Source organism: Crocodylus siamensis, chromosome 8, assembly GCF_052110815.1.
Source record: "Crocodylus siamensis isolate JL-2025a chromosome 8, ASM5211081v1, whole genome shotgun sequence".
In the NCBI taxonomy this organism is placed as follows: domain Eukaryota; kingdom Metazoa; phylum Chordata; order Crocodylia; family Crocodylidae; genus Crocodylus; species Crocodylus siamensis.
Window position 1 is genome coordinate 168,192 of NC_143402.1, and position 10,930 is coordinate 179,121.

At 54.5% G+C, this 10,930-nt stretch overlaps 1 protein-coding gene across 5 annotated transcripts; it reads right to left on the reverse strand.

Moving 5' to 3' along the window:
* Nucleotides 1–227: 227 nt before the first annotated feature.
* Nucleotides 228–10,868, reverse strand: ITGB1BP2 (integrin subunit beta 1 binding protein 2). 5 transcript variants are annotated; one of them, XM_090061635.1, is made up of 11 exons: nucleotides 8,513–10,849; nucleotides 7,548–7,597; nucleotides 7,317–7,373; nucleotides 6,377–6,525; nucleotides 6,125–6,243; nucleotides 5,795–5,850; nucleotides 5,276–5,346; nucleotides 4,766–4,868; nucleotides 4,299–4,418; nucleotides 1,822–1,884; nucleotides 228–1,010 (listed from the first exon to the last, which is right to left on the reverse strand). In XM_090061635.1, the coding sequence occupies exons 1-11, from the start codon at nucleotides 8,574–8,576 to the stop codon at nucleotides 756–758; spliced, it is 1,107 nt and encodes a 368-aa protein (XP_089917761.1). In that variant the 5' UTR covers nucleotides 8,577–10,849; the 3' UTR covers nucleotides 228–755. The 5 variants fall into 5 exon arrangements, with proteins under 5 accessions (XP_089917761.1, XP_089917760.1, XP_089917764.1 ...); XM_090061634.1 differs by having other exon boundaries at nucleotides 5,795–5,853; nucleotides 8,513–10,844; XM_090061638.1 differs by lacking the exon at nucleotides 6,377–6,525 and having other exon boundaries at nucleotides 5,795–5,853; nucleotides 7,480–7,597; nucleotides 8,513–10,868.
* Nucleotides 10,869–10,930: the final 62 nt, after the last annotated feature.

Sequence of the window (10,930 nt, forward strand, 5' to 3'; positions counted from 1 at the left end):
CGGCTCCTCTTCCTGCGGCCGCAGCTGAGGTGAAGCGGAATTGGCTCTGTGCCCTGGTGAGGCTGGACCAGGCGGCACCAAGCCAGCCCCCTCGGCCAGGCAGCGGCAGGGGCTGCCTGCAGTGGGGCTTTGGCACCCACCAGCCCAGGGGGCTCCACACCCCCAGCCCACCCTGGTCCCAGGCTGCCCCCCCCACCCCTTTAAGAAAAGCAAAGCACAGACACAGGTCCTGGGCAGCCCAACTGCATTTAATGACAGGAGCAGAACAGAGAGGAATCCAGGGCCTTGTCACTTCCTGCCCCGGGAGGTGGAAGAGCCAGTCCCTGCGCGCCAGGTCCAGAGCTGTAGCACAGGGGGGGAGGAGATGACAGGCTGGGAACAGGTACCAGAGCCACAAGCTGCGCTTTCCAGTGGGAAATCAGCGCTGGACAATGCAGCTGGGCTCCGGGTCTAATCCTGCCTCTCAGCACAAGGGATCAGGCAGAGTCACGCAGGGAGGGCAGGACCTGGGGTAGTTTGTCCGAGGCAGGTTCCTTGCCTGCTCCTCCCGTTCATCTTGCCTGTGCTGAAAGCCCAGCAGGGGCCAGAGGGATGAAAGAAAGCGAAGCCCAAGCTCCCCCCACAAGCAGATAGACATTCAGAGCTGGGCCTGCATCTTCAGGAAGCTGTCAGATCCTCTGGAGATGGAGCTGGGCTCCCCACTCATCCTAGGAAGGAGCTGGCCCAATCCCTCCTAAGGAGAAGCAACCCAAGCCTCATTTGCTTGCTGCTCCTTCCACCCCCTCCTCATCTTCCTCCTCAGACCAGCTCAAGGTGTCATCGGAGTCTTCCCAGTGAGCTCCTTGTGGTGCTTCTGCTTCCACTGCATGTTTTTCAGGCTGCTCCCCTCCAACCTGGGACCTGTTGTGGGGATGCTCCAGTTTGCCCCATGGCATGGGGCTGGCCTTGCTCAGAGTGATCTCTACCTTGGTGGGCACCATGTTGACAAAGCTCTTCTCCACCTCAATGACCTAGGGAGAGCAGGGGGAGGCTGGTCACTGCCTGGCATGTGCTCAGCAGCCAGGCACAGTTGGCTAGGAGCCATCACCTGTGCAGGGAAGGGTCTCTTCCTTCAAAGGGCCTTGCAAAACCAGCAGTAAAAACATTTGCTTTTTTAAAAAGTGCCTGGAGGAGATGCTGCAGGAGGAGGATGGGACAAAGGTGGCAGAAGTGGCTATGGGGTGGAGGGCACTGCCTGCTTAGGATGGCGCAGCAACACGGCAGATTGGTACCACGGAAGAGGGAGCTCAGGCTGCCTGTCAGAAGAACAGGGAGGCATGGTGGAGCACTGCTTCCTACCCTTGGCTATCTTGGACTTGCCACGCAGCCTGGTGCAGGTCTGATCACAGCCTCAGGCCATCACTTCCCTGCCTGTGAAACAGGAATGATGCCCAACTCCCTGCCTGCTAGCTAGCAACTACCCATCCAACACAGCCCTTGGAAACTCTGGCTGTCATGAGCATGGTGTCAGTGTAGCTGGGAGGCAGCACAGGGGAAAGGGACAAAAGAGAAAAGCGGTAGGGTAGTGACACGGAGACTGCGTGGCCTCAGCCTCCCGTGCAGCAAAACTAACATCTGCATCCAAGTGGAATAAGGCAGGCAGGGAACGGGGCTGAGCTCAGGCCCTGGGCACAAGCGACTTTCCCTGGGGGTTTCAGCTCAGTCCAAGCCCTGTGAGAGCTTATGCATGTGCTCTGCTCTGCTGGGGGACCAGCTGTTTCTCTGGCCCCAGCCTAGATGCAGTCTGCTGGAGTACTGAGATCTGATCTGCAGGAGCCTTACCCCCCAGAGATCCAGCTCTGCCTGGAAAACCCTGTTCCCTTCGAAGGTGATACGGACCTCAAGCTGAAAGAGAAGAGCAAGCAAGAACACACACAGCAGCGGGGTGTCTCTCAGACTTAGCTGCAGGGACAGCACAGTCTGGGCCCCCATTTCACAACTCCCCATAATGGCCCTCACACACTGACGGTTTCTAGGTATAAAATCTGTCCCCACCCAACCTCACAAGCAAGACCCTGCATGCAGTCTGCAAAAGCAGGGAAGGGAAGCCAAGAGGAGAAGCCAAGGAATGAAACACTGATGGATGGATGTGGAATAACTTAAGCTGCTCGCTGCCTTGTATTTGTGGGTTGCAAGGGAGGGGCTTGCAGCCTGGCAATCTGAAGTCCATGGGGGCATTTGTGAGGGAATAAGAACATAGGTAAAATGACTGCTAACGCCCATAACAGCCCCCTCCTTGTTCCTGCACTTAAGAGGGTGACAAAGGGTGCCCAGTCTCCCCTCTCTGCCTGCTCATTACACTTTACTATTACTTATCTTCGTGGTGGGGGAGTGGCAACTTGAGTCAGCAAATCAGGAACAGAGGTAGGCACCTGGTGTGGACATCGCTGAGTTGTAGGATGGGGAAAGCGCCGGAGGACCAGGCACTGCCCATGCAGATGCCAACCACACTGCCCACACCTCCAGCCTTCATGGAGTTTCAGGGCAACTAGCTGTACCGAGGTGGCTGGGGCCAACATTCTTTGCAGTGCCAAATCCCACCCATACATTGCCTTTGTTGGGAAACAGGTGCAACCAGGAGACGGTGTGGAGCACGCATCCTGCAGCCCTCCTGAGGCCATGCCAGGCACCTGTAACCCAGCACATGATGCAGGGTAGTGCAGATCTGGCCCTGGCAGCAACCTGCTGATACCAAGAGCCAAGGCTTCCATCAGGGTGATGAGACATTCTAGAGCATAATGCAAGGGAAGATGCTGCTAAAACTGTCACTGCTTTACTTTCCAGTCTTCTGGAGGGCACTGAGGAGAGCAAGAGCATAGCTGAGGAGGTGAGGTGCTATGGCTGCTAGATTCTGACCCTCTTTCCTCTAAAACTAGGACTCCAGCTTCTAGGACAGTAGCTGAATGCCCCAGTCTGCACCCCACCAGCCACACCGAGGCAAGCAATGGGCCCCCTGAGCTGCATGCCACCTGGCTGCCACCCCACCCCCCACACCTATGTAGGCCCTGAATCACCCTCAGCAACCTGGGCTGTGCCATGCTGCATTGCCTCACCCCCTAGGGCAGAAGCAGGCAACAAAAGCCAGAGGAGAGATGGGGAGCCCAGAGACTGGCTACTGATGTGGGGAATGGTGGCTGGGCAGGGTCTGTGGGGCTACAACATAACCCCTCACAAGCCAGGTGTGGCCCATGGGCTGGCAGTTGGATAGCAACACTAAGACAAAGCAGCCCAGAGAGAGAGAATGGAAAGAAAAGAACAGCAAGAGGCTAGCTGCAATTGGTAGGGGCAGCCATGCCCCTTCCTCTGGCTCTGTCTGGTCAGGATGTTTCTCAAGATGGTGAAGGCCCAATGGTGCCACAGTGGATCCCTGGGAACAGTGGCAGCTTTCAGTGTTCAGGCTTGTTCCTTCAGTGACCCTAGATAATGTCCAAGAAGTGGCAGCCTCATCCCATTAATAGTAGCCAATCAAAGCACTTAACTAGACACAGTGTTAACCAGAGCCACATGTCTTCAGCTCCTTGTCTCGCCAGCCTGTGACTGCCAGAAGCCTTGAATATCCCTTAGTGCGGGTGTCTAACTCAAGACAATGCAGTTAGCACATTCACTGCCTTTCCATAACTCTGTCAGAGGCAGACACAAATTTCAGTTGCCTTGGCCAACTGAGAGCAGTAGGCTTCTGCATAGCACCCCTTGCCTACTGCCCTAACAAGCCTGGCTGCAAAGGGAAACAGTGATGGAGCTGCCCTTGGGGCTGGGACTCTGCACAACAGACCCCAGGAGAATGCAAGCTAGAGAAATCAGCCAAGCCCCTTTCAGGCAACCCTGCAGAACCCAGATCCTCCTCCGTCAGGGCAGTCACGTCCTATGATAGCTGTTGCCTGAGACAGCCAACGGCCTCAGCACAGGTAGCCGGGCATGCCATCTTGCCCCTTTCCTAAGAAATGGGGTATTGTCTATAGCAGGATTACCCCACAAACACCAGGGCCAATGGCAGGTCTCTGGGGAGCAAGTAAAGAAGTCAGATGGACTGAGGCAGAGGAGCCACTATCTTGTCTTTCCATGGGCATCAGCCCAGAAATCTGGGCAGCATGCAAGCCACTGCTCCAGGATGTTACTGCAGCATGGAGCGTCTGGATGGCACCAAAGATGCCTGGCTGTGCCAGCCTTGCACGCCTTGCCTGTGGCTGTGAGCATGGGGGAGCAGGCAGCTGGTTAAGTGTTCTGTACGTCCCAGCCAGTTTGTCTGGGACTCCACCTACCACCGTGCGATTGGCCTTCACAAAGCTGAGTGCTGGAAGAGGGTTCTTGGCATAAACGGTCACCACCACTTGGCTGCTGGTCTGATGCCAGTCCTGTCGACAAGACACCAGCTTCTTGTCCTGGTGAGGAGAAAAGTTGGTTACTGACGCAAGCCACCAGCACACCAGGGCCTGTATGTTGTGCACCAGGGGCCAGGGGCCAATTCTCACTTCCTAGAGACAGGTACAAGCTGCTTCCTGAAACAGTGGTGCTTCAGCCTGTGCTGCTTGATTGTGGAATAGGAGGCTGAGTGCGTGCGCACAGGGGCACACTGGGAATGGCCTCAGCTACGGCCCACGTGCACTTGCTGCCTGCGAGCACCTCAAGACCTCACTGGCCCTGCACTGAGCAGACAATTCAGAACGCCTTGTCACACGCTCAGCATCGTGTGAGCCTTGGCTTGTGCACTTTCAGGAGCCCTGCTTACCTGTTTGTTTGTCCAGGCATGCATCCCAGTGCTGCAGCCCCGCTGCTCCAGAAATGCACTGAAGTCTGTAGTTTTAATTCCACAGCAACTCCAGTACTTCATCCTAGGGAGTGACCCAGGGAGGGACTGACCCAGGACTGCCCAGGGGACAAAGGACTCCAGGGCAGAGGGAACCTCTAGAGCTTCAGGGTTATAAACAGGTGGGGCTGGAAGACGTGAGCAGCTCAGCCACCATCCCTGGGGTTTGTATCTCCAAGCTGACCCACTGAGCTCCAGCAAGGTGCCTGGTCACCTGCAAGCCATTTGTGTGAAATGAGCCAGGCCATGATGACAACCAACAGGGCCTGCCCTGGCATCAGAGGAGGTACAGCTGGAAGGGCCCTGCAGAGCAAGCTCCTGCTTGCCTGAAGGACCCTCCTTGCAAGAGAAGTTCAATGCATGCATCCGCCTCCAGGGTAGCTCAGGGCTTCATATCAGTCTAAGAAACAGACTCAGAAGAACACTGCTTACCCCTCATGGAAGACAGGAACTCCTGGGTGGAAAGTACAAGCCTCCTTGTCACTCTCCGGCCCCCGGTACATCTGCAGGGCAAGCAGCAGAGATGGGTCAGCAGAGCTTGCAGCAGAACACAGAAGATAAGTAAGTGCACAATTGAGGCTAGCACTGCTCAGAGGCTGTAGTAGGCTGTCCCTTCCCCACTCCCTCCCAGGGAAAGTCAACTGACAGAAGCTCCATGGTCTGTGATGGGGCTGGGGCTGAGATAAGTGTCCAGACACTTTCCTGGATGCTTTTTTAGTAGCTGCTGAGTAGCAGGGACTCAGAGGGATGTTTGAACATGGCCTAGTGGACAGAGCACAGGAATGGACTCTGAAGACCTAGGCTCTCAACTTCCCTCTGCAATGCTGGGCAAGTTGCTGCCCTCTGTATGCTGTCAGTTCCACACAGACAATGACACTGACTTCCTCTGGAAAGACACCCTGGCACCCCAAATGCACTGACCAGACACAGAACGTCACATGGCCAACTCACCACCTTGCAGCCGGGGTTCTGGCAAGGGGCTCCAGTTCTCACCTCTGGGACAGCCTCTGCTGCAGTCAACATACACAGTAGAGATCTTCACTCCCCAGGCTCAAGACAATCATCCCAGACCTCTGCCCACTGCCCCTAGCTGTAGCTGCTGTTCCTAGGAGCTCACACCACCGCCCTTGCCCTGCATCCCTGCTCACATCCCTCTCCCACCTCCCCACTAGCCTGGAGGCTGTATGCATGGCACATACAGCCTGAGAGTTGTGGGTCCTCTGTGCTTCCTGCAATGCACAGCCCCACGGCACCTTGTCAGACCCAGTTCCACCTTCTCACCCTGGCATGAGAAGCCCCCCTTTGGGGGCTGGTCTTCAGAGGTCAGATTCAGTTTCTCCAACACCTGCTCCAGAGACCTGGACACTTTAAGTGGCAGCTGCTGTCTCAGCTCATCAGAGCTGCAAAAGAAATTCAGCATAAAGAGGCTGTTTTTAATGCCATGCTGAGGCCAGCTGTGCCCGTCCCTGCCCAGAGGTAGCAGGGGCAAATGCTCCCTGCAAACCTTCTTGGGCAAGGAGCCAACCGGTTCACCTGGGCCTTTCCCGCTGCATCTTCTCTGCTGACTTTGGTCCTTGGACAATGAGTTCCCTGCCTAGCTTGGCCACCAGCTTGTCAGATGTCCCCACTTGGCTGAAGGGCTCAGGAGGCTTCTCACTGCTGTGACAGCCCTTGGTACAGCCCTGAAGGGAAGCGACAGAGAAAAGCCTGATGCAAGTTTTGACCCCTTCACCCTGAAGCTTGTGGCCAGGCTGCTCCTGAAGCCCCCCGCGCCCAGTAGCCAGGAGATGCATCTTACTAATTCTGTCCCTGATCTTTCGATGGGCAGTGGCTACAAACAGCAGAGACTTGCACCCTGCTGCTGCAGTCAAGTCATATGACAGATGCCCTCACAGCTTGGGGCCTCTCATCCTGTCAGATGAGCTTGGTACCAGCAGCTCCACAGCACCAGGTGCCTACAGAGGTCCTGGGGTGGAGGACAGGTAGTGCCATCCTGCAGTGACTCCCTATTTATCCAGCTGGACTGGCCTGGAATAGGGAAGGGGTGTTAGACATAGGGCCCATGAGCTGGATCCAGTCTGAGAGGCAGGGTCATCTGGCCCATGGACTTTTCTGCTGCTCATCATGGTGGCAGGGCTTCAGCCCCTGGTGCTGTTGGAGCTGCTCACGGTAACTCTCATAGAGGTATTGACTGCCACTGTGGGAAGCCTGCCACTGCAGCCAGAGCTCTGGCCACTGTAGCAGGGCTTCTTCCCATGATGCTGCTGGGGCTGCCCACATGAAATCCCAGCTGTGGCCCACAGGCATCTGAAAAGCAGCGAATGTAACTGTCCAATGGAACTGAGTTTGACGCTCCTGCAACTGGGGAAGCTGGGCAGGCAGGGCTGGGCTCAAGCAGACAGAGGATTTGGGGGTTTTGTTTCTGTGGACAGACACATCAGCTGTCTAAGCCAGACAGGGGGATGTCACATACCTTAATGGAAAGGAATTCTGAAAAGTCGGTGGTTCTTTTCTTGCAACAAGACCAGCCCTACGCACAAGGGGAACGCACACAGGATCAGGTGTTGAATGTCCCAGGGGGCTCCAAATTGTGTGCAAGAACACCCACTGCGTGCCCAGCAGCCCCTTCCTCGGACCTGTGCCCCATGAGGTGTTCCCAGCACATACAACTCAGGCCAGCAGCCGCCTCAACTGCCTCGCTCACCTTCAGGGCATCGTGGAATATGGGGACGCCTGGGTGGTACACACAGGAACCTATGAGCAGAGACAAAGCAGTCAGCATTTCACAAGGAATCCTAGCAAGGCCCAGAAATCCCAGTGCTCCTGCCCAGCTCCCCCAGTGCCTCCTGCCAGGTCCAAACACCTGGGAACTGCCCCACAGGTGCTCCACTTGTCTTGAAGCCCATACCAGCCCAGCAAGATGCTTGTTTCCCTAGCATTGGACTATCAGATTCCACAGTGCATCACTTGCTCCCTCTGCTGCTTCCCTTGACCTATTGGTCCAGGCAGGCGGATTTGGGGACTGGTGTTCCTCTTTCTCATGTCTACATTTTGGCCCTAACAGGAAGGTCCTCCTGAGCAGTCACTGCTCCTGCAGACACCCCTGGCTTTCCTTCCCTCCAGCCCCAGGGACCAAAGGGATTGCTCGAGGCCTCAGGAAAACCAGTCCAGGCTGGAAAGGACTGGTCTATGGGAGAGAACCTACCTGGCATCCACCAACCACATCTAGCCCACAGATGCACACAACAGAGACCCCCCCCGGTCAAAAGGGGACCTGGCCCTGGAAAACGCACCAGAGTAGTAGTGGCCTGGGAAAATGCTTCCAGAGATAGCTGGGAGTGGGGGCAGGTCATTTATGGTCTGTCCAAGAACCCCAGGTTACCATAATGGCACCCTGCGATTAACATCAGGCTTCTCTCCACATGCAGTTCAGTGGTGGGGCTTAGACGGCCACAGCTCAGAATGCAAATCCCATTCTACAGTTGGAAACGGCTGTTTCGCCACAGGCAGCTGACCTGACATCAGCAGGGACCCAGCTCACCAAGTTCCAGAAACCCCAATGGTTTAGTTTCCGTTACCTGGTACAAGGCAAAGGGACCTCCAGAACAAGCAGAGGGAAAAGGGCATAAATCTCAGCTTGCCTAATGCCTGCAAAACAAATCCACTTACCCTGGGAGTTCTTATCCAGGTCAAACCTTTGCCCACAGCCCTTATTGTAACACAGCAAAGCCATTTCTGTGGGTCACACACAAGGATCTCAACTCCTGCCCAGTGGCTGAAATGACTGCAAATCACACCCCCGCCTCCAGCAGCAATTAACTGAAACTGATTGTTCACCACCCAGCATCTGTGGCGAAGCTTCCAGCAAAGCAGAGAGAGGGGGAGGAGAAAGGGGATTTGTCTATCTTTAGAGGCAGCCCTGGGAGGTGGGGGGTCTTTGGCAACCAGAGAGCAGCCCAAAGATGGGCATGCAGGCTCAGCAGCTGGCTCAACCTGTCTGTCACTCTAAGCAGGCATTTCTGTTCTGCCTCCCCATCCAGAAAGCAAAGAGGCAGAGCAGCAACAGAAGGGGAAAGGAACACCACCAACCGAGGAGGCGGCCAAATTTATCACCTGACTTCTGTGCCTCCATGCAAGGCACAAACTTCAGCCAGGAGCCTGCAGTGAAACCATGCTCAGCAGGATGCCTTCCAAGCTTTCCTTGCTGCATGCAACGATTCCAGGCTGTTCACTCTGCTTACAGCAACATGGCTGCTCCAGCAACCACCTGCCCAGAAATCTGCAAAATTAAGTGGGCTTTCACTCCTGCCTCACCATCTGCTTGAAAGATCTTTGCCTGAAAGTACAGCTGTGAGTCTACGGAGGAATCTGGCCAGGCCACCTCTGAATACCAACCATACAAAGGGGCTGGTGTCCAGAGATGCACACTGCAGCACAGGATGCTGTATAGAGAACACCCCTACTAACTAACCGGACAGACTCACAAAGGACCCACCCACAGGCCTACTTCAGATGCTGGTGCTTGGGTAGCACCCACATTTACATTTACATTTTCTAATTGCATCTTTCTCTAATTCCTCACCACGACAGGGAGGGGCTGGTTTCTGAGACAATAAACTAATGCAGTGGTTCTCAACCTCTGTAGACGCAAGGCACCCCTTTGTTAGACTCCAGACACCCTCAAAAATGCCATCTCTTAGTTTTCACTTATTTTTCAACTATTGAAAAAAACAGCAATAATTCTGTCAGAAAGAACTCTGAGAGACCACAACAGGACACAATGTTTTTACACAAGAATGTCAGCAGTGCCAGACTGGCTCAGACCAATGGTGCATCTAGCCCAGTATCCTGTCTCCAGCAGTGGCAGGACTAGATACTAGAGGAAGAGCATTGAACTGGACAGATCTAGAGTGATGTCTCCCTGGCATCCACAATTATTGGATGAGAGAAGCCAAAGGAAACATCTCCACCTGTTTTGCTAAATAGCCAATAATAGATTGATCATGCATGAATCTGTCAAGTCCCTTGCTGAACCTGGCTGTGCTGTTTCTAATCGCTACGGATTCAGATCTGGAATCTCCAGAATTATCTTGCAGATCATGTTTGCACACCTAACAATGCTAGCACTCCACAACACCCTTGAAGGGATCTCAGGACACCCGAGGGTGCCACAGCACCCTGGCTGAGAATCACTCAACTAAAGCATCTACTCATAGGTAAAAGCACATTCCCAGTAAATGACCCTGTTTCTCATCTCCCCAGCATATGGAAATGTTTGTCTAGGACCCAGAGAAGGTCTAGACATTACAGAAGAAAGCACAGGTTGCAGAAGAGCGGTGGAGAAGACATTCTGGAGAGTGCCTACCACATTCTTGGAGCAGCTGACCAGGTATGGCTGGTCCAGTGAGAAAGGGTGACTGTGGGCTACACAGACATCAGCAGATAAATAGCACATATCTGGGTATTCATAACCTTTTTGTACAGGGTTCCACAAGATCCAGCACAGAGCATATTCCATGGACATCACTGGGCCCTTCCACAGCATCACCAAGAGAGCAATCAGGCCAGGCTCAGCTCCAAATACTCTCCAGGCTGCACTGCCAGGTCCCCCGTCCTCTGGAGACTGCCTATTCTCAGGGTCCCATCAGCCCCTGGAAAAACACAGAAGCCCTCTCCAAGCTGAGATTTTATTGAATTCCCACAAACACTCAGGAAGATTAGCTTTGTTATTTACACAAGGAAAAACATTTTGCACAAGCTGCTGAAGCCAGCAGGAGCATTGCAGTTCTCTCACTCCAGAGCACAGTTGAACACAGTAGCCTTGTTCTCAACAGACTGAACAGCACATGCCTTAGAGAAAGCAGCAGCCTAGGTCAAAGGGTGCATGGCTGCGCTGTCTAGGGGTGAGCCCAATCGCTGCCGCACTGAAATGGCTGAGCAGGTCACATGGCTCTTCTGATGATAGTCGCAGCTGTCTGTCCCCACCCAGCACCCTGAGAAACTTCACACATGGATTTGGCCTTGTCAGCTCAAGACAAGTCTCATATACAGTTGTCCTGATGCCCCTCCTGGGGTAAGGCTTTGACC